At 50.9% G+C, this 23,545-nt stretch overlaps 1 protein-coding gene across 9 annotated transcripts in view; it reads right to left on the reverse strand.

The window, feature by feature from the left end:
- The window catches only part of Prdm11 (PR/SET domain 11), a 79,422-nt gene that overhangs the window by 8,980 nt on the left and 46,897 nt on the right, over positions 1–23,545 (reverse strand). For 3 of the 9 annotated variants that reach the window (NM_001271530.2, XM_087654530.1, XM_087654529.1), the window contains 3 exon segments: positions 817–1,428; positions 6,045–6,232; positions 19,009–19,076. In NM_001271530.2, the coding sequence (NP_001258459.1) occupies positions 817–1,428; positions 6,045–6,232; positions 19,009–19,076 (868 nt within the window). 9 annotated transcript variants of the gene reach the window in all.

Here is a 23,545-nt window from a genome sequence, read left to right on the forward strand (position 1 = left end):
TGACTTGTGGGTGCTTCTGGGGTGGAATGTTCTAGGAGAGGCAAAATGTCTGATGACACGCATTCAGGTTACACTGGAGGCCCTGGCACTGGAATGCCCACTGATATGGTCAGGGTAAGCACGTGGCTCTTAACTGAGGCGAAATGCGGTTTTTATGTCCACCCCACCCCATTCTGAGGGCAGCCGAGAAGGAAAGCCTGGGGAAAACAGCCCGGCTTAGCTGCAGATCTGCACAGAATCGACCCCCAGTTCTTCCTCGGTCCAACAACTTGAAGAGATCCAGGCAGCCAGCAAAAAAGGACAGTCACACAGCTGTCAGCCCCAGGCTCTCTGGTTCCTCATCCTTCTAGAACTCCAGGCTGGGAACCGAGCACCATGTGGGTAGGACAGAGTCTGGAAGAAGTGGACGAGGCTGTGCTCCTGGCCTGAGTTTGGGGAGCTGTGAAAGCTCCCAGCAGACACCCTGTTCAAGACTGAGGGAGAGAGAAGTTGGGTCAGGGGAGACAACGGTGGGACCCCCGCCCCTGCCCAAGAGAAAACAACAGGTCAAGAACACAGCACACAGCCCTCCTGCAATGGGACGTATTTTATTGATGAGGATACAGGTTGGCACATGCAATGCCCCCCAGAGCTTCAAGCCGGCCTGCCTCTGGCACCTGAGGAAGTGGGTTCCCACCCCCAGAGGTGGCTGCCTCTGCGTTGCACTCCTCTGTTCTCCGGTGGCGACTGTGACAGAGAGCTCTGGGCCACCCTCCACACAGGGCGCTGCACTACACACTCTTCCCTTTAATAGTGACCTCATCCTCAGCAACTTACCTGCAGGATCTGAGAACTCTGGGAGCTCCAGTACCTGCTGTGGCAGAATGGGAGGCTCAGGCACCTTTCCAGACTTAAGCATATCTAGCTCCGCCTGCAATTCCCGCACTTTCTTTTTCAGTCGGATGCAGTTAGGGCAAAAGGAGGTGGTGGGCAGCTCGTGGGGGTCAGATGCCAGAGAGGCCTCAGCGGGGCTGTCGGCCTTGAACGACGTATGCTCCTCCTCTTCATCTTCCAGTGGGCCTAGCTCCTTGGCCACCTTTTGAGGGACCTTCCAGTCCCCTTCCCCTGGGGTCCTGCAGATGCCTTGTGTCAGGGCAGCTCTACCATAGTCATCGTCCTGGTACTTGGGGACTTTCCGGATGACCAGGGAGGTGCTCAGGGCCAGCTGGCGGCCTTCCGCGTTAGCAGACTCCAGTGAGGCTTCCAGGACGTCCTTGAAGATGAGGTCTATTTTCTTCTTCTTGGCCTGAGGGTGGAGGTCCCCCTCATCAAAGCTGCGCTTGTAAGGACTTCTGCCCTGCTTCAACACAGGGAAATGGGAGGGACCCCTTAGGTCTTCTGGGTTATCCAGGGCTTGCTCAGCCTTCTCTCTCTGCAATCTCTTCTCTCCTAGGAAGGAAAACCAGGGTGTGAGGACGTGGGGAAAAGCCCCAAATGGAGAGGTTAACAGGGAACAGAATGGGCCTTCTGCTTGGGAACTGCCTGACATCCCCCTGGTGCTGACCATCTGGGTCAGGTGAGACCCAAATGGAGAGAAGAACAGATCACGGGGACTGAAGTCACGGGGCCTTTACCAAAAGGCAGCTTTGAAGACGCCTCACCTGGATAAATGCTTCACTTGTGAGTTGGCGTAGGTCTGAAGGGGAGAACAAAAAGGAGTTACCATCCTAAGGGGATGGCGCTTGACCCCAGAAGACAGCATCTCACCCTATCTGACCAATGCAACAACCTTCAGAACTGAGTGGATATCCGCCCACCATGGGTCAAGCTGTTCTCTGGCCCTAAAACTACACAGTGGTTGCAGTGCCTCAGTAGACGGCATGGGGAGAGCATAGGTCCTGCCTTCTTCCATGCTTGTGGGTCTGGAGAGCCGAGGGGAATAGCCACCCTACAGTTACTGCCTCTCTATTCTCCCAGCTGCCTAAAGGAAATACACAAAGAAGAATGGTTGAAAGTCCCGCGGTTCTCAGTCATGGCTAAGGCTGAAAAGCAGCAGGGTGCCTTGGGAAAGATTCCTAAACATGTCAATGTATCAGCCTCCCTCAAGATAAGGGCAAGGTGGCAGAGAGACCCAAAATATCCTTAAGAACAGCTGTTTCCTCACCCAACAAAAGATGCCTCTTTTTCCTTCTTCATTTTTAATTACCTTGGAGTGTTGGTGAGATCGCCAATAGTAAGCTATTTTAGATTCGTTAACGAGGCCAGTGGAATAGCACAGACAGCTACAGAAGTGCTGGTATGCCCAGGGGAGACATGCTGAGGAGAGCTGTCTCTCAGCTTTCAGAAAGGTTCTGCCAGCAGCCTGTGGGGTTGGGCAATCTCAAAGGCCTCCTGGATTGGTCGGGGTCAGGGTCCTGGCGCTGCAGCCTTGAGCCTTCATTCAGTGTCCAGGCGTCTGTGGGAGGTTTTTATAGGCCCTGGGTGAAGGTCAGGAAGCTCCATGCCTTGGCTCCCCCCATGCTTTCTTTCCTCATGTCTCCAGGCTCCCACAGAAAACAGCACAGCAGGGTTTAAGCCACCCAGGTCCCTATTTTGTCCTCACAGGAGCTGCTTAAGTAATAACCTCATCCTGGGCTCCCGGCACTCAGGCAGCTTCCAGAAGCCCCTGTGTCTCTACCAGTAGAACCACAGGAAGCTCAATGCTGAGAAGGAACCCTTTAAAAATGCATCTTGTGAGCTGGAGAGATGCCTTAGAGATTAGAAGTGCTGGCTGCCCTCCCAAAAGATCTGGGTTCAATTCCCAGAACCCACATGGCAGCTCACAACACCCTGTGACAGACTCTAGGCCCAGGGTAGCCAGAAGACACCTAAAAAGGCAGCAGACACACACGTGGTACAGAGACATGTATGTAGACAAAACACACATATACATAAAAGTACATAAATAAAATTAAATTTTAAAAATGTAATGCAATGTGTTTGTGTCACGGGAGCAGGTGAGGTGCTCACCACACTGAATCTGTGAAAAGCAAGGGTGCCCTTTCACCTTCTCATGGACCCCTCAAGACATCAGACCGCTGAGAATGCTGGCAGGTCAGAGTGATAACCACAGAAGACTCTCATTGTCTCTGTAATCAAAGATAAAGTCACCCATGTTTTCTAGGATGAGCAGGACAGACTTCTGAACTTATGGATTCCGTATAAAATCCATAGTTCACAGATGACCTTTAATGAAGGTCACCATGAATTCTATTCCAAATCCTCCTTGACATTTGTGGATAAAATCAAAGAAAAATTTAGAACATCCCCACACAGATCACCTAAATATGTTGATTCCTCTCCTTCAAAGATTAACCACAAAGGGATAAATGACATTCTCTCCAGAAGTTCTGGGCTCCAAACAACACTCTTCCATAAAAACGACAATAAATACGATCTGGTTAAGCAGCCTCTGATCATGAAGCTGCCCTTCTCTAAAAGCCAGACGAAGTGGTGTCCGTCAGTGATCCCAGTGCTTGGGAGGCAGAGGTGGGAGGTTCTGGAGTTCAAAGCCAGCCAGGGTTACATAAGACTGTGTCTCACAAGGGGGTGGGGATTGGGAGATAGCTCAGCTGGCAAAATGTTTGTTTTACAAGTATGAGGACTTGAGTTTAATGTCTAGAATTCATGTTTTTAAACAAACAAACAAAAAACCAACAAAAAAAAAAACCCAACAAAAAACCCACCATGTGTAGTGACCAGTACTTGTAATTCCAGTGCTGGGAAGGTGGGGGGGGGGGCGGAGAAGACACAGGAAGACATGTTCCAGACATGTTCCCTAAGGTTCACTGGCCGGACAGCTCAGCACATTTGGCAAGTTCCAGGTCAGGGAGAGTTGTCTCAAAAGCAAAGTGATTCCTGAGGAATGACACTTGATTCATACATGCATATACCTGCATATGAACACATACACATACATATATACATAAACACACACATGAACACACCAGACACACACACATACACACACACACACACACACACACACACACACACACACACACACACAGAGCTAATATATCTCTAATACCTTAAGTGACCAGGCAACGGGGACCTTCCTGAACAGGGCTGATAGGCCATCGAAGGCACACTGAAAGGACCAGGACTCTGTACCTAACATCAAACAGGCATCCATCAGCTGCCAAAACTCATGGTCACTCTCAAGGACCACTTTCATCACAGTTCTGGCTGGGCCCACTGTGGTTGCTGGTTTCCTCCTGCAGCCTACAATCCGGCCTGGTCATGGATAGATGCCTTCTCTTGTATCTTCCAAGGCTTGTGCTCTCTCTCTCTCTCTCTCTCTCTCTCTCTCTCTCTCTCTCTCTCTCTCTCTCTCTCTTCAAGCCTCCTGTGAGCTTTCACTTCTCAAAACTCTATCCTCTCTCTGAGCTGTCTCTGGGTCTCGGGTCTTCCTGAGGATGATGCAGGTTGAGGTACTTTGGAGAAGACACAGGAAGACATGTTCCAGAAGAATCCAAGATGGCGGGACAGAGACGAAATCGGTGCCACAGCAGCTGTGACCTCTCTTGGTTTTCTTCTTTGGGTAGTGTGATTCGTTTACTTCCGCTTTTATCGATGTGAAGGAGGCTCACCAAACATTTCTGGAGGTTCCGAGGTCCGCTGAATCCTTTTGGAGTTTCAGGAAGAGGTCAAACAGTAGCCACCCTTTATCACAGAAGCATGCCCAAGCTCAGCTCCAAAGGAGACAGGAGATGTGTTTATCCGAGGGTCTCTCAGCTCTCCAGCAATTGCCAGATGCTTTTGACCAAGCCAGACAGCTTCCGGACACCCCAAGGCCTGTTCCGTTTTGTCTTCCAAGTCAGCTTCACCTCAGTGAGTCACCTGCTTTCATCTCCTCCGCTCACCTTCTAAACAAGGCTGTCCCCAGTGAAGAGGTTAGTTAAGAAGATGGTGTAGAAGACCTTGGACATGGCTCTGCCTCCGAGGACCAAATGGACCCTGGGTGTGTGGATGTGCAGCTCTGTGCAAAGATGGCTCTCTCAGAAAAGACCTGGGCACACCTGTTTACCCTGGCCAGGCTGAGAATGGCATCTACAGGTGGAGAGCCAGGGGCCGGGAGTGAGCCAAGCTCCTTTCAAATGAGTCATTCCAGTGGAGCATGGATGGACAGCGAACCCGCTAGGGTCTGTCAACCTAAGCCCATCTTCCCATGTCCACTAGCCTTCTTCTGGAAGCCATTCCTTCATGCTGTGTATCATTTGGGCTGCCGGGAACAAGATCAACCATGCTATGGCTGGCTTCGTCTGGTGGCCACTGTTAGATAAAACTTAGATCCTCTTCAGACGCCTCAAATTGGAAAGCTAGCCCTGGGCTCGTCAGTCATGAGCCTGGGTAAGCCACTGCATTTCTGTAATGTCTGGACATTTGTACAGTGATAGAGCTGATGCCACAAAAATCATCAGACTAGAATTTGACGACCAAGGACTTGGTGATGGTCAAGGTAGAGATTGCATCAATGGTGGTAAGCACATTGTTCCACGGATTTGCAGAGTATCTTGGCAGGTCAGTTCTCATTACCTTGATCCCATGGCAAAGTGAAGGAAACCAAGCTAGCACACGGGAGGTATCTATTGAGGTACTGAGTGAGAAGTGTCTTTTCATCAGTTAGAGTTGGGGTGACGGGATTGGTGTTCATTTAATTTGATCTTTGGCTGGGATTTGCTGATCTCTCAGGACGGCCTCCTAGAGAAAAGAATTCCCTGGGGTGGCGGCTGGCTTACTGTGCTGAGTCTGTCCTGGCCTGGCTCTTTGTACTGCTGGATACTGCATTCCTCATTGGTTTGCTTGGAAGGTTCCCAGAGCAGCTTTCTGAGCTTTTGTGGTTCAGAGTGGGTGTGCCCTTCGTGGCTTTAGCCCTGTGGGCGTGGTCTTGGGCCTGTAGGCGTGACCCTAGCTTTGGGGTGTGTCCCTTCACCATCAGGACTGACTTAGACTTGTGGATTTAGCCTTGTGGGCATGTCCCTGGCCCTGAGGGCATGCTCGCTCCTTCCCCTGCCCATACTCACCCCGGGCCAGGTTGCGGTGGATGGTTTCCTGGGACATGCTGTGCAGACGCTTCATGTAGTCCTCGCTGTACCAGACCCGCAGCCGCTCTCCTGGCCGGATGTCTCGGCATGCCCGGAAGTAGATGCGCTCGCTGTGCTGGAAGGCCAGGAGGTTCTGCTCCCTCTCCTCCCGGGAAATGACCACGTACCTGGTGGGGAGGGGACAGGTGAGAACCATGGGCCACACCTGGTTGAGTGCCTCCAGTGCAGGGCCCAGGAGGTTAAGGTATGTGGGCACAGAGAGACAGCTAACCAGAGCTGGCCCTCCTTCCCGCATCTCTGTTCTGCATCATGTGAACACATTCTCTGGACCTTAAGACTGTTTAATCTGAGACCAGAAACAATGTCTGCCCTGCCGGCCTCGAGGGTCACAGCCAACACCAGGCTCAACAGTAGGTGGCTATCCCTTACCCTCCTTACTGACTTAAAAACAACTTATTTTATATCAGTATTTTGTGTGTAGGGGTGTTTTGCCTGTACTCACGTCTGTGTACCATATGAATAGAGCCCAGAGGCCAGAAGAGGGCATTAGAGCCTCTGGAAGCAGAGTTATAGATGGTTGAGAGCTGCCATATGAGTGCTGGGAATCAAGGCTGGGTCCTATGAAAGAGCAGTCGGTGCTCTTCAGCTCTGAGCCACGTATGCTCCAGCTCCACTTTCATTGACTTTGAACCTCAGGCCTCTGACAGCGGTTAGAGCGGGGGAAGCTTTGGGCTGTTTCCATATTTCTCTAGGCTTAGTAGAAATAACTGATGCTCTAATAGTGACCAGCAATAGGTCTATTTTAGAGCAGCGTCTTTATAGTTGGTCCAACGGGGACAAAGGGGGAAGTTAAACAAGAGACTGCAAGGACAGAAGGCTCAGCGAGGCCGGGAAACTTGTCCAAAGACACAGCTAATGATGCAGCGTTGTGGCCTATCCTTCCCTGAGCCACAACTCATGGCTTCCATGTGGACACGGAGTGCATGGACTCAGCAATGCCCAAGACACCAGTGAATCCACATCTCTCACCCAGTCTCCTTCAGATTGACACTTCCAACATCCCGGTATCACCTTGCCCAACTCCCAAACAGTGCTGCTGTGATGCCAAGTGAGGCGGGTGGGAGGCAAAGCCATGTCCACTGTGTGCCTACAATGCGTCTATCCAGCAGAACAGCCTGAAGCAAACACACCCATGTTTTAACCACGTACACCATTGTTTGGGGTGGATCGTCTCTGGAATTGTCTGTACCTTCCTGGTTTCCTCAATAAAGTTTGTGCGGCTTCTCTCAACCAAAAGGCAAAGAAAAAACATTTACACAGATATCAGATCCTTTGCAAGGTGACAATGGGGGCCGGCAGCTCCAAGAACATTCACATTGGAGACCACACCACCCGTGGGGCATTGCCTGCAGTCCTCACATCCACCCTTCTCTTATCTGGGCAGGACCTGCGGAATCAGCTTGACTTAGCCTTGGAGGAGGTTGGCACCTTACAAACACATCCCCTGAAGCCCAGGAAACCATCCACTCTAGCCACAGAAGATACCATAGGCCGAGGGATGAAGACCCAAGCAGTGGGAGAACAAAGGCCAAGCTCCTCCAATCTGGACAAGATCAATGGTGCTTACAGCCCTTCGTCAGACATGTTGCCCAGGACCTCAGCCTCAGCACCGGTATCTCCATCAGTATCTTACATGAGCATCCGAGAGGCCCCCATGAGCTGTGAAGAATCTCATGGGGCTCTCCATGCACCTAGCACAATACTGTTAGCAAGGGCAAAAGACCGACCCCACGACTACAGAAATCACGCTCGGCCTCATGGCTCCACTCAAAGGACCAGCCTCAACTCCAACCCTGAAATTTCCTTTGCCTGTGCAAAATAATTCCAAGTTTCCTATATAGCAAGAGTCTGGGAGTGATGTCCAAAACCAACCATCTTAATGGTCAGCAGGGCAAAGAATAAATGTAGCTCGATGCTTTTCTGTTCCAGACACATCCAGAAGCCAGACATGTCATCAAATACTGGCCAGTCATCAAATACTAAATACCTGAGAAAAAGGTAAATGAGGAACGAGTCCACTGTCAAGGTTTGCTGATGCAAAACAGCCATGTCTGGGATGGGTCTGAACATTTCAAACGGTTTGTATCCATTTCCCTTCGCACCCCCTACCCCACCCCCACTGTCGTTCTACCCAACAAGAACCAGCATTTAGAAAGAGCACCCTTAGTCTTCCCACAGATCACAAAGTATTTCCAGTATCAGACCAAAATGTGTTGAGCATCCTGCATTTGGTTGTTTTAAAACTTGGCTTTAGAAATGAGATACATATGGCAACTGTGGGTGAATCACAGCCACCCAGTCCCACAATAAGACATGTTTATGTGACAGAACTTTCAAGAGAAAGTTAACTGCATCCAGAGAAGACTGGGGACCCATCACCTCTAATTCAGCCCCCTCCCTTTATAGTGGTAACACTCAAAGGCTTGGCACATTCTTGGAATTGCTGTGCTCATTCTTATGAAATACTGTCCTGTGTCACACAGTCAAGGACCCCACGGTTTCCGGGAACTGTCTCCTCCTTGTGGTCAAGCTCAGCTGTCTACAGGGGGGTCTGAGTTCCCAGCTCATCCTCCCTTGTTGGGAAAACAGAGCTGAGTGGGAAATGCTTAAATGCTTGGGCCCAGGCTGTCCTGCAGAGACTGAGTTCACATCTGGCAGTTCAGACTCAGGCACCCTAGAAGTAAATGAAAGGTGACTGACAGTGGTGGGGAGGGCAGGGGTCCTGGACTGAATCTTTCCAGAAGATAACACATTGTTTTGAGTCCTGTCTCCGCACTGGCCTTGGGTACCGGACAGATAAGCACCGGGAGACAATTCTCAGGCCTCACCCACTGGGTCTTATCAAGTGTACCATATTTTCTATCTGGGTCAGGAAATGACTACGGGTTCCTACTCAAGAAAGAGAATGGCCCATGGAGACGTCCACTTTGTTTAATGGGACTGACACACGCTGGTCTTGGCCAACATAGCTTTCCACCAGAAAGGAAGTTGCCCGGGAAGAGGAAAATGGGAAGACTGGACAAGAGGAGCTGGTCTCTGTGATGTCACTGGGTTAGGGCTCTGGTGTCCATGCAGTGGCCCAGTCTCTGTAAAATATGCTCCCCATATGCTGTGGCTTCCTTTTAAGGCTTCCCTTGAGGAAGCTGGGACAGGCTCCCCAGTCATTTCTTTTTCCTATTGAATATTCTGGCCTCCTGGTCCCCACTGTCACCAAGACACCAAAATGGAAATCATTTCCACCTCAAACTGACCGCTGTCCCTGGACTGTGACCTTGTCTCTGGTATACAGCCTTCAATTTGGCCTCTTCTTCCCCAATGCCAGAAATGGAGGCCAACCAGTCTCACAAATTGTGGGCATCAGAGGAGAGCCAGGCCAGCGGCATGGGATCTCTATATCTCCTGCAAACAGCCATCTTAATTTCCATGGTCATATTTTATTCAGGAACTGAAGAGAATGGTCTGGATTCCGAAGCTAAGAACTATTGGGAAAGGGCACTACAGTCTATGATTTGGGGATTCCTGACTCAAGGAAACTCTCTCCACAGCTGGAGGTAAGCCAGGCTGGTGAGTGGTCAGAAGACAGCTCTGTGGTGGGGCACACTCTAGTGAATGCAAGAGGAAGCCGCTCTAGTCCCTCTGAGAATTCTTGGCAGGCAGGGCCTTACCTTTTGCAGGCAGCTGCCTAGGTCAGTGGAGATGCAGCCACTACAGAGGTGTGTCCCAGGATGGCCCCTAATGGTCATCCAGGAGCCTCTCAAGTCTCCAGTCAGAAACTATTTCACTCCCTGGAAACTGCAACACTTTTGGGGAGCACAAGGTTAAACTCACTGAACATTATGTCACCTTTGATGTGCAGGACAAAAGAAAAGTTGACCTAGCAGCCGTGGATGCTCAGCTGCCTTTGGCCTACACTGTCTTTCCTTTGCAGGGCAAGCATGGGGTTGGGTGTGCCCATGGGGAGTCTATGGAATCCAGGATATGCAAGGACCACAGAACCCTCGTCGCCACACACTTTCCATTAGGCGTCTAACCCCTGCTCTGGAGACTTGTGGGGTCTCCTTGGGATATGAAGAAAGAGAATACACACTAAAAAAAAAAAAAAGATTCTGGAGCCTGGCTGTGTTCAAAGTGTGACATCTGATTCATTTTATTGTCATCTTAACAAAAATATTTGAGAAGGCCATCTTGGGTTCCAGCATAGATGGGCAATCCAGGCACCAGGCTATTACTGGACAAGACAATATGCAGTTTGATGGGGCAGGAACCACCAAAGAACCACAAATTGGGGCAATGAAGCCCAGGGCCCAGGGACACAGCAGGAGCCATCCGTTTATCATTTCATGTAAGACAAAGCATGGTGTGTGTTTATAAACAACTCCAGCAACAGCCTCAGTGGGCACTGGGTCCAGTGGGCTTCCAGGTCCACTTAGTTTCTCAGGAAGAAAGGAAGGGTGTGAAAGGTCTGCTGGGGTCGGCCTCAGGCCAGGGAGGGAGGACAAAGCTGCACCTAGGTCAGAGTGAAGCCTTTGGCTTAGTTTCTCCTCCCTAACTCAAGAACCCAGCTCTCTGACCATGTCCCTTAAGCAAAACACAAAGCTAGAAGTGTGTATGGCTAAGTGAACATACAGCCTAAGCAAGCAGAGGCAAAGCATGCTGGGAGATGGACTGGACACAGCCTCATTGGTCTCGGCCTTATTCAGAGCCAGTGAGTGGACAGTGTGCCTGCTGGCTCCCGAGGCCTGAGCCCGGGACCTCCCACCGCTGGCTGTGAGACTCAAGGCATCACAGGCTGGCAGAATCATCCCCATGCTGTTTTTGTTCCCTCTTCCAACTGTGGAAGCTAAGGCAGGGCTTGGGTGAGGAGAAGATCCCCATCTATTAGCACTCCACATCTGGCCTCTTGATGAAAGCTGGCCAGGTCCCCACTACATGGCTGTGTTGTTTCTGAACCCTGAGATGCATGACTAGGATTGGAATGACCAGTAATCAGTGATTGCAAAGACTGACTTGGCTGCCTTCTCACTGCTCAGAAAGCTCCCTGAGATGGCCTGTCATGTGCAGGCTGGGGAAAAGCTTACAGTATGCTAAGAATGCCAGATCATCTCTTTCCCCTCCTCACACGCCCATTCTCCTTCCTCCCACAAAAGGCAAGCACAGCAGCTGAGCAATGTCTGGCAAGCGCAGGACCAAGGCTAGGGCCCTGCCCACCCAGCTGAGCCAGCCCCACCCACCCAGCTGAGCCAGCCCCACCCACCCAGCTGAGCCAGCCCCGCCCACCCACAGGCCGCGCCACCTGGGAACAGGGCAGAATCAGGACCTGGGAGGTTAGCTCTGCTGCAGCCCTGAGTTGGAAGCAAGATTCTGTTGGATGCTGCCCCCCTGCCCCAGCAAGGCCTGTTCCGTAGGCTACAGGATACAGGCCATGAGGAGAGCAACCTTCTAGGCCAAGCAAGCATTCAAGCAGGCAGCTTTTCTTGTGTCTTGAGCATCTTCCTGAGATATGGGGGTGGGCTGTATACCCACTCTGTTAAAGCACAGGAAGCTGTACTGCATCAGGTGAAGAGATGACTGTGCCCCAGGGTCATCGGTCTCGTTTCTGGACACAAGGGACTCCCCCATCTCAAGGCCAGACACCACCGGCATTGCTTCTCCTTATGCAAACTGGCCATGTTAGAAATTGTGCTTTCTCTTCCGAGACCTGGTAGTCCGTGTTGGGGCTGGTTCTGGGCAAGCTGCTGTAGGGTCCGGCAGGGATGCCTGAGCCTGGAAAGTGCAGTCAATGGGAGCTGCCCCTTTTGGCCCATGCTGAGATGCTTGAACTGCATCTCGGATCTCCATAAGTGTCTTACACATCTGACCAACACGGCTGTTCAGTTCAGCCATAGCCTGGCTGATAACATGCATGCTGTCAGCCATGTCTTGGTGCACAGTCACCAGCTCCTGGCAGAACTTCTGGAACATTTCGGTCTGATGGGCACGGGCATGCAGGAGATGCCAGTCCAGGCTCATGGTGGGTGAATTGGGATGTGGCTCTGGGGTCCTGCATGCCTGGGCCTGGAGTGAGGGATGGGGCAGGACCTCTGGCTTAGGGCCCAGCATCTTGGACTGGTCTGAGGAAGATGAACAGAGCAGTGTGGGCCTGGCCAGGAGGGCCTCTTCCTCTGGAGAACGTAGCAGGGGCATCCGAAGAGGCTGCTGTGAGGGCCCAGGAGCTTTCTCATCTTCATCATCTTGGAGTGTACAAGGAGAGAAGGACAGATGATTACAAAAGGGCGAAGGGGCAGCCCGGGTCACAGGCTCGCCTCTGAAACTCCCTGCTGTACACCCCTTAGCCTGTACTGGCACCACACACAGAGAAATGCCAGCTTCTAAGTCCCTGAGGTATGGAGGTCCAGTATTGGTAGAAGGATGAGCAGGAGCTGGTTCCCTTCTTCCCACAGAAGCAGCTACATTCCAGGAAAGGAGTCCAGTCCAAGGAGGCCCCATCTCCAGTGGCAGCCATGCCAGTCTAAGGGTTCATGACCCTGATTATATTTCACTACCTTCAAAAAAACAATGGTGTCTGCTTTGCTGAATCCCTGGGGCCCTGGCTGGGCTCCTAGTGGGGCTCCCACTACGGTGCATGGCAGAGCTGACCGAGTCACCCTGTAAGAGGTGCTAAGCTGCTCTCTGTGAGCACCAGTCTCCACAAGGGAAGGACTGTCAAGGTTGCTTGGGGCCACCTTGTGGCCTTGCTGGAATCCTAACCACTGCAGGGAGCTAGATGCCAGATGGCTGAAGATGAGAGGGAACGGTAGGTGCAGGATTCAGCAGGATTATGAAGGGCAAGCCATTAGCCCTGTTGTCCCCGCGAGGTGGGCTGTGAGGTCAGACACATCATGGCCTACTCATGAATGCTTGATTTACACAGGTCCGTAGGTTTCCTGATGCTGGCACAGTGGGAGCCTACTGCTTCCTGAGCATGCTCTATAAATGGCAGCCATCCTCTTGGGGTGCCAGAAAGGGTGGGAAGGAACACTCTGAGCTGCCATTACCCCTTTTCCAAGCCCAGTCAGGCTAAGGCTTGTGACTATTAGATGTGGGAGCTCCTGCAGCCCATGTTACCTCTGCTAACCTCATCAGCTTTGATCTCTAGGAGATGGAGTGGTGGCTAGGGCAGGATTCAGGAAATAAGCTTTTCCCGATGCTGCCCGATTTGAGGCTCCAGCAAACGCTGCCAGATCCAGGCTCAAGTCTGGTTCTGATGCCTCAGGGCCCCCTTCATTTTCTGGAAGATTATTTGCCTCAACTAGCTAACGAGGAAGTCTGCCTCATCGTGAACACTCTCTTCTACTCCTGAGGCTGACTTTGTGAGTGGCCACCTGTCAGAGACCTCAGCCAAACAGGAAATAAACAGGTCCCCATGGCAAAGGGCCAGGGAGGAAGTCGGACTGGGTGAACCGCTTTCCTGCTGGCTGAATGCTTAGATCCTCCTGCCTTGCTCACAGGACTCCATCGAGGACAGCAGATGAGGAAGGGTGTGGGTGTGTGAACAAGTGGGAGGGTGGGGTGGAATTCTTCAGGGATGGACTCCAATGGCTCCCCCTTCTGGTGAACTCCAACTAGACTGGCTGAAGTCCCAGGAAGCAAGAAGGTGGGAACACAGGGAAACAAAATGGGTGGGGCAGGGGAGCCAGAAGAGAACGGGAAAGGAGGCAGGAGAGGGGGGCCCAGCCGGTCTCAGTCTCAGGTGAGCACCAAGAAGCAGGAACTGAACGGAAGTAGATTAAGCTCGGAAGACTGGAGAGTAGAGGACAAAGCACAGAGTGACCAGACAATCATGAAGAAAGCTCTCTCCCTGGCCTGCCACTTGGCTGCTGTGGTGGTGCCCCTCCCCCTACCGGCTATGATGGGGCTTCCCTGGCCTTTGCAGTTCCTGGAACGTGCCAAGCGCCTTCCTGATGTGGGCCTTGTACATGCTGTTCCCAGCCTGCTCGCCTTCCCCTCCCCTCCTCACAGCAGGCCTGGTTAACTCTTCCTCAACCTTCAAGCATCTTCCTCAGCCAGCCTTGGCCTTTTCTGCAGCTGCAGTACTCCATTCATGTGCTTTGCAGACCCAACAGACTGTGGGGCGGCAGACCCAGCGTGGGCCCCCAAGATCACACAAGTCCAAGGCTTGTGCTGGACTGGGTGAGCACTCATTCTTCCTCTAAGGTGAATGATAATCTAATTCAAGAAGGTATGTCTGCCTAACCTTTTGACATTGTAACACAAGGTCAACTACAAAGTTTCTGCTCAGGTACCAAACAAACAAACAAACAAAAAATGTGTACTGTTTTAAACAAGGCTATGATTTGGGTTAGGCCACCTTCATAGCGATGTGCATGTAACCCTTAGGCCACAGGTTGGATCCATCCGAAGTGTGTTTAGTCCTACAAGTGTCTGTGTGGGTTTTAGATGCAGCCCTATCCTTCCTGCTCCCAAGCCAGCTTCTGGCACAGAAGGGATGCTCAGGGAGTGGAGACAGGTCAGAGGTAAGATGGGGCCATGGAGAGAGCCAGGGAGGTAGGCAGGGCTGAAAGATAGCAAGAGAAGAGGTGCACACAAGGAAGCAAGTCCCACACTCAGGCAGCGATACTCACAGCTGGTGTTAGGGCTGTCGGTTCCATCGAGCTCTGCCCTGGGGAAGCTGTGCCCAGCCCTGGCAGTGAGCAGTGCTGACTTGATAGCTCTCTTGTGGGCAGCAAGCATGATGGGATGGGCGTGGCCCCCGATCCCTGGGCCCGACAGTGACTGCCGCATGAAGGCCAGCTTGTCCTTGGTCCTGCGCTTCATGTCATCCCATCTGTGTTTAATATCCTTGATGGAGCGGGGAACCTGGCTGACGGAGGTGACTTTCCGAGCTATGCCTTCCCAAATCTTGTCCCTGTCGGCATGGGACAGCCGCATGGTCTCCCTCCCAAAGAGAACCGCTTCGTGACGGGTCACCTCTGTGACCAGAATGTCCAGCTCCTCCTTGGAGAATTTAGGCTTCCTCTTACGCTCAGCCAGGGGCAGCACGTTCCTTGGGTTGAATATCCCACAAAGCATAATTGGGTAAATGACCGTTAATGAGGGTGGTCCTCCTCCTTCCCAATCACAGGCCCCATCTGGGAAGAACGGCTGGGGCCACCTCGGCCTAGCCCCACCACACCCTCCTCCTACTGTGATGCCTTTCCCTCTCTCCTCCTCAGAGGGAAGGCAGGAAGGAGGTGGTAGGAGTCCAGTGACCGCAGGGCAGGGCTACCCTACCTCTCATCAGCCTTGAGCACCAGGCACTTCGAGCTCAATCAACCTCTGCTGCCTCCTTCTCCCCATCCAGACCAGTTTCTGAGGGCTCCATCTATGTACAAGAGCTTCGGCCACTTAAGGGACTGGAGAAGCAGCTCAGTGGTTAAGGACATTTCCTACAACTCTCTGTGGAGGATTAGAATTTGGATTCCAGCAACCACATCAAGTAATGCAAAAATGCCTCTTATTCAGACTCCAACGGATTTGTTGGGCCTCTTTGGGCATCTGCGCGCGCGCACACACACACACACACACACACACACCACACACACACACACAACACACACACAACACACACACACACACAGATACACACACACAGATACACACACACAGATACACACACCCACAGATACACACACAGATACACACACAGATATACACACACACACAGATACACACACAGATACACATACACACACACAGATACACACACTCACAGATACACACACACAGATACACACACAGATACACACAAACAGATACACATACACAGATACACACACAGATACACACACACAGATACACATACATACACACACACACACACACACACACACACCAACTTAATTTTAAACAGCCGACAGTAGATTGCAGTGGCTGTGTGGCTGTGGCACTGGTGGCCGGTGTCCATCATGTTACAACCACAGAAAGCTTACCCTGTCACCTATGACCTGTTTCCCTTTTTCCTGTGTCTCTCATGTCCCTACTTCCCTGTGTGTGTGCAGAGAACAAGCTCTTCTCCCTCCGAAGGGCTTCTCCCTCAGAAGGGGCTCCTCATGGTTTAGCTGCTGTGGTGTTCTAGTTAAGACATGAGACACCCATGAGCATCCACCCAGAGACATGTTGCTCTTAGAAGGACAACTTTGATTTTGCTGAGGCTCTTCAACCTGACCCTGCTTCTGCTCTGGCTTTAGAACTCAGAGAGCATCATATTTCTACCTGCCTTTCCCTACAACTTTGAAACTACAGCTTCACCCAGGAGGAACCAGGGTGTTGAGGCACACTCAGATCCAAACCCATACCTTTGGATGCTTCCAAAATCACAGTAGTACCAGCAGGACTCGGTTCCTGCAGCCTTGCTTCAGTACCCAGCTCAGGACAAAGGCCTTGCACTCAGACAGACTTGAAACTATCCTTGGGGACCACAGGGCCCCTGTAAAACTAGTGAAGTCTATAGGCCCTGATTATACCCTTGTGGGAATTCAGAGACTGTGTTAGGAGAGGAGATTGCTGTACAGTGTGGAATGTTCAATAATACGAGTACCTTTGGCCTCTGCAAACCAGGAGTACCCAATCATGAAGCTGTGCTCATCTAGAATGTCTGAGAGCACTGCCAAACCCTCACATGTCTCAAGTGCCCCTGGTTGAGAATTACTGCATGCACAGCACCTAACACAGAGCTTGCATAGGTTAACACTCAAGACATGAATACCCTTGTACCTACCCCTTGCTGGGCCCACCACTAATTTCGTAAAGATCTATTACATCACCCCCAAGGCCCTGGTCTGTGACAGCACAACTAAGAGTCTATAAGTTAACAAGAGCTCCGAAAAGCAAAGCCACACACACACACGATCACTGGATCCTGGAACCATCCTAAGTCAGGACACATCAGCTAAGACAGACCACCCAGGAGTCACCTGGGCTCAGGGCAGAGTCGTGTTAATAGAAGTGGGAGCAGCTAACTCCCACCCCCTGAACCCACCCACAGTCACAAGGATCCAATGCTCTGCTTGGTCCGTGTTTATTATCAGAAAGAACTGTGGCTTGCAGGTCTAGAGACACAGGGCCCCAGGCCAAGTTTTGCCACAGATGACAGGAATGAGAGTCATCAGAGTCACTATAAAGAGCTTGCAAAACTGAGATGCTCTGAACTCATCCCCAACCAAGTTACACGCAGTCCTGGAGTGTTAAATAACACCCGAGTTGGCTGAGATGAGGCCAACTGTCTTCTCAGGGGCAGTGGGAAAACCCTTTGCCCAGACAAAATCTCAGAAATGGGAGGAAACATGGGACGGGTCAGCTCTCTGAGCCATAGCTTCTGGAGCTCTGCACACAACAATGTCACAGGAGGCATCAGATTCACTCTTTCAGCCTGGACCTGGCGTAGTGACATATGTGAAGGCCCAGCCCAGGGCTGTGGTCTCCATTAGCAGTCTTTCCGCAAAACTCACTTGCTCCAGCTGCCCTCGACAAAGTCCTGGACCCTCTGAGGGAACACATCAAAGGCTCCTCCCTGTTCCATCTGGACCCCCACAGAGCACATGTCTGTGCCTCTCTGGCATTACGCACGGGCAGGTGTGCCTGTAGGGGGTGCTGAGGAGGGCAGGATTGAACTGGCCTACTCTCAAGTGTCCATATGTGCTGAGCTGACAGGGTGCTCAGCATGAGGGATGGACAGGCTGTCATGGTGACCTGGACCTTTGGGGAGAGAGAGAAGAAGGTAGGTAGGAGTGTCAAGTACAACTTCTGGTGCCACTTTTAGGGAGAGCTGACCATCTTGTAGAGGAGGCTGTCATATGTGGGTGCTGATTCTGCACCTGTCTAGGGCAGCGGAAGCAGCTGTGCGCTCAATAAGAGGAAGAGTCCAAACTGCCCTGCAAACCAGCTGCAGCCCTGGGGACATACAGGTGGCAGTGAGGCCACAGGGGTGGGGGCGGGGGGACACACAGGGGACCTCCTCATGACTTTCCATTTCCAACCAGCTCCTCCTCATGTGCTCAGACTGCCCAAGACAACCCTTGATATCCCCATCTCTCATCTTCCCATCTGCCATCAAAGGTCACCCATCTGCTATCTGAGACGCACAGAACTGTATATGACAGGGCCTTGGGTTCGTGACGAGGCTGGGTCCCTGGTCCTCAAAGGCCTTCCTTTCGTCTCTACAAATCTAAATGCCCTACCACCGCCTCTGGATCCCAGATGTAGATCGCAAAGTGGTACCGGGATCAGACTGACCTTTTTCCCTAATACACACCTTCTGGGAGGAACCACACATACCATATAGGCCAGCCCTAAGCACGGCTCCCAACTCAGTGTGGCCACCTGGGAAGTGACCCTTGTTCTTCTCTGCTATCTCTGGCTAGACTTAAAGGACATTTCTGACACACAGTCCTAGGCCATGACCTGGGCCAGGATAGATCCATGCTGGGCCGCAGTCAAGTTTAGTGTGAGCCCTGCGGGAAAGGGAGCTGGAGATGTCAGGAGCTTTCCCTACCATAAAACCATAGGACGATTTCTGGGTCTTCCCTGGAATGATGTCATCCAGGTAGCGAGAATCTGCTCTGGGATAAATGTCAGGGGTCCATCCTAGGTCAGGCACATTTTCCTCTTTGCAGGAGTTCTATCAGGAGCTATGGCATGCAGCCTGATTCCTGCAGCCTGCTGGTCTGGCCACAGGCTCTCTAGAGCCTCTGATGGAAGCCTGGGGAACAGGAGACTTCTTTCAGACCCTGTCAGCTGCAGTTCTGGAGCAGCCTGGAGAGCTCTGAGATCCTGGAGGCCCAAGATACTCCCTGGACCCATCCCAGAGGCTGGTGAGGCTCACTGGAGCTGGGAGGATGGGACTCACCTCATCCAGTTGGCCTTGGTCTCATCTGACCCATCTATGGACTTGTAGCGGTTGTTCTTGTCCACAATCTGGAAAACAGAGAGACCATCTGAAGCGAGCCATTACAGAAGGGGCTCTCATGTGCCTGGGCTCCTTACCTGAAGCCCAGAATCCAGCTCCATCCTCAGTATCACCTCTTCCCTCTGCCCTCCTACACTGTCCACACCATCACCTCAGCTGCTGTCAAGAAGTTTGCTGTCTCCTCTCCACCTACTCCCATTCTTTTAGAGACCCTGGAGACAACCCGAGAGGAGACACCCCTCTCATCTGTGCTGATGGAATCAGAATCCTGGGCAACATGACCCAGGCTCACCACTCCCCACAGGTACCGGGCTTGTACGACAGAAGCTGAAGACAGCCCTTCTCTCTCTGCGGTGTGTGTAGGAGATGAAGGTCATCACTGGGGCCCAGGAATTGATCTGAAAGGGCTCATCCTCTGCTGAAATTTCAAATACTCAAGACCCTTGGGGTTTGGGGTGGGTTGTGTCCAACCGTCTATACTCCACAATCATTCTGAGTATCAAGATCCATGGAATTGTATGTTGTCCCTTACTCTCTTTGTGGAGGGCGGGGGTCCTTCAAAGGCAGTTCTGGCACAAATTTTAAGGTTGAAGGTTAAGGCAGAAAGAGAGATACACTCAGAAAGAGAGATACACTCAGAGAGAGAGATACACTCAGAGAGAGAGATACACTCAGAGAGAGAGATACACTCAGAGAGAGAGATACACTCAGAGAGAGATACACACTCAGAGAGAGAGATACACCCAGAAAGAGAGATACACTCAGAAAGAGAGATACACTCAGAGAGAGAGATACACTCAGAAAGAGAGAGATACACTTAGAGAGCATAGGTGTAGGGTTCTCTGATGGCGTCTCTGGTTCTTTCCTGATCCAAGTTATAAGCAAACTACTGATAGTCTCCTATGGATCTTTTGCAGATAATCAGTCCGTAATCTTTCCTTTTGTGTACTGCTTGACATCATTTTGTGTTGTGTTGGTGAAGCAAAGATCATAAAGTTCTCTTCACTGCTTAATGAGCACTACCACATTTTAGTTCTGGTAATCCTCAGCCTTTATGCTTTTTAATATAACCTCTCGCTTATGCCGTCCTCCGACAGTAGAATCTCTATTGAGTAAACATAGAGTAGCTCGTTCAGCCCCCCACATCTTCTAGCTGCCTCTCCATGGTTTCCTCTGTCTTTCGGAGCAGTGTCAGGGGACAGTTCTCGGTCTTTCAATCTGCCAGTGTGTCTCTGCCTACGCCAGCTATTTCCATTCATGAGGCTTTTCCTTTCTCACTTCACTTGCTTTTTTGTTTTCATTTTGGTTTGTAGAAATTTTGAGGCAGGCCTTCACTACATACCCAGGCTGGTCTTGAACTTTCAATCCTCGTATTCACCCTCCTTGGGTGCTGGACTTGCAGGCCCTCACCACATGCCTGATGCTTTGCTGCCTTTGTAATGAGTATCTTTTATCCAATTGATATTTTTCACTTTCAGTGTTATTGATTCTTTTTGAGGATCTGTCCATTTTTTTGTCTCTTTGGGTTTCATATCAACATGATCCTTCTTGTTTGTACAGCTTAGTTGAGTTATAAATCGTACAACACAAACTTCCTGACTGTGCAAACGTGCTAGTTCAAGGCTAGTTCCCAGAAGACTTGGTAAAACAGAGCGATCAGAAGCCCCTGGGCACAGGTGCTAACACTCCACCATTCTCAAAAATGGCAGAACAAACTTTTGTCAATTGTAATCAGACCATGTGGCTCATATCATCTCAGGGTTCTGTCCTTGAGCTTCTGATGGGATTCACATTTATGGTCATAACCTCTCAGGTCTGTACACTTGAGCCCTGCCCAGCTGTCTGATTGACCTTGACTTGTTATGGTTTGAACATGAACTGTGCACACCAGGCTCCTGTGTTGAGCACTTGGTTTTCTGGATGACAGTGCTGTTTTGAGAATTGCTGAGAACTTCAGGAGGAAGATCTACTTGGAGAATGCTGTGACGTATCCTTTCTTCTTGCTTGCTTGTCCACCATGAGGTGAACACCCTCCTCTACAGTCTCCTGTGGCCATGTTCTGCCTTACCACACGCCTGGGACTAATGGAGCCAAATACTATGGACTGGAACCTTCAAACCGTGAGCCAAAATGTCCTTCCCTTTGTTCAGCAGTGTATGTCAGGTATTGTCCTAGTGAGGAAAAAAGTAACTCGTCCAGCCTCTCTTTGGCTCTCACTCACTGCAGCCTGTTCTGAGGGCCAGCCAGCCCAGCTTGGGTCTGTGCCCAGAAGCTCCTTTCCATCAGCTTAAAGGAACCATACTCTTGAAGCACCTCAAACACCCAGAGATGATAAGAGGATAATGTAGCTGACAGCAAGCACCAACGAAATGCACAGCAGTCATTTTCAGCTCAGATCTTTCCTGTGCTTCAAAAAAATCCCAAGTTGAAACAGGAAGATGACTCAGTGGGTATAGGCGCTAGGATTTGGGCTTGACAACCTGAGTTTAATCCCCAGATCACAAATGGAGATAGGAAAGAACCAGTTCCTGAGAGCTGTTCTCTAACAGACATATACACACTAACATACATACCACATACACAGACATACTTGCATGCACATAACACACACACACACACACACACACACACACACACACACACACACACTCCAAATAAATAAAAATGATAAATTCCAAATAGAGACCCTCTCAGCCTCTATCTCCTTTTCCACTTCTTCCCGGAGTCCGCAGGAACTCCACCCCCACCCCCACCCCGTTTTTGACACATACATTTTCTTCTCCTAAGATCAACATACAATACTGTTTTGCAAAATCTAGAAAATATTAGTCTAGTCTGGAATGTTCCCTGCAGGCTTGTGTATTGACAGTGCAGTCAGTCCCTTGCTGATAGCACTATCTTGAAGGGTGCCACTATATTTGAAGACTTTAGGCACCCCGGTGGCAGACTCTGGCTCCTGCCCCTCCCTGTGCTTTAGATGTGAGGCATCTTCACCCCCATACACTTTTCCAGCACTTCCCCACTATGATGGTTCGAAACCCTGAGCTAAAATCAGCATTTCTTCCTCTCTCCTTTTCTATGGGGTGATTAACTATAGACATGCACTAGTAACGAATGCTGCAAGTTCACTGAAAGAGTCTCCAAGTGACCACATCCTGCTAAAACATTACCTCACTGAGCTGTGGGTACCCATTCCCTTCTAATCTGTGGGCCTCAGACTATGTCACCTCTGCAGGCCTTTCTGATTTGAGCTAGCTCTCACCTGCCACAGCCCTGGCCTCTCCCAGCATTAGTCCCATGACATCCCATTACTTTTCCAAAGACCCTAGTGATAAAGAACATTACTGTTGATGGTATGTCCGGTAGCTGTGAGTCTGATGAGAGGCTCCCTCACCATCCAAAGGAGTGGAAACAAGCTAATGGCTCTGCCATTCCCAGTAGCAGCCCTAGTGCCTTACTTAGTGTAGATACGTGGTAGAATCCTGGTTGGTTGGTGGATGGTGGAACAAAGAGCCCTTTAAGTAAAAAGCAAGGGGGAAACCCACAAACAACCTGACAGCATTGCTATGTTAGTAAGGAAGCAATGAGCAAGTACACTGGGCCAGCCTGTGCCAACTGGGGCCAACTATTAACTTGCTGGAATTCCTTTCTTTTTTTCTTTTTTTTTTTTTTTTTTTTTCGGAGCTGGGGACTGAACCCAGGGCCTTGCGCTTGCTAGGCAAGTGCTCTACCACTGAGCTAAATCCCCAACCCCAACTTGCTGGAATTCCATAAATCAGCGGTGATGTGAGACACATCCATCTTCAAAACATACAAGGAAACACATTTCACACTTTTAAGAGGTACCACTCAGAGCCTGGCATGATGGTGCTCTGGAGGCAGAAGCAGACCATTTCTGTAAGTTCAAAGCCAGCCTGGTCTACAGAGTGAGTTCCAGAAGAGCCATGGCTGTGACATAGAGAAACCCTGTCTTGAAAAAACCAAACCAAACCAAAACGAAACAAAAGAAACCCCCACAAAAACCAACACCAAAAGCAAACTCCTCAGAACTTAGCACTCCTCGGTTGCTTTACTGCACTGCAGAGTGCCACCCAGGTCCTCTGGTCCTGTAAGCACTGCTGTGTGGTGGGTGTTGGTGGTGACCACCTGCTGGTAATGGCCACGTGGCATGCATGCATGACATCTGCGTGGCTTAGACCTAGATTGTTCCCTGAAGACCCTGAGGTAGCAGCTTGGTCTTCAGCTCGGCACTATTGGAAAGTGATGGAACCTTTAAGAGGTAGAGCCCAGTGGGAGGTCTTGGGTCATAAAGACATGCCCTTCAAGGTGGTTATGGAAGGCCAGTCTCTGTCTAGGGGTCACAAGGTATTGCAACTTGCTTGCTGGTGCTCCCCAGCATAATGTACTGACACAGCAGGCAGGGCCCAAAGCAAAGCAGTCAGATGATTAGGGATTGAAGCCACTGACACTGTGAGCC

Source organism: Rattus norvegicus, chromosome 3, assembly GCF_021556685.1.
Source record: "Rattus norvegicus strain SHRSP/BbbUtx chromosome 3, alternate assembly SHRSP_T2T, whole genome shotgun sequence".
Lineage (NCBI taxonomy): Eukaryota > Metazoa > Chordata > Mammalia > Rodentia > Muridae > Rattus > Rattus norvegicus.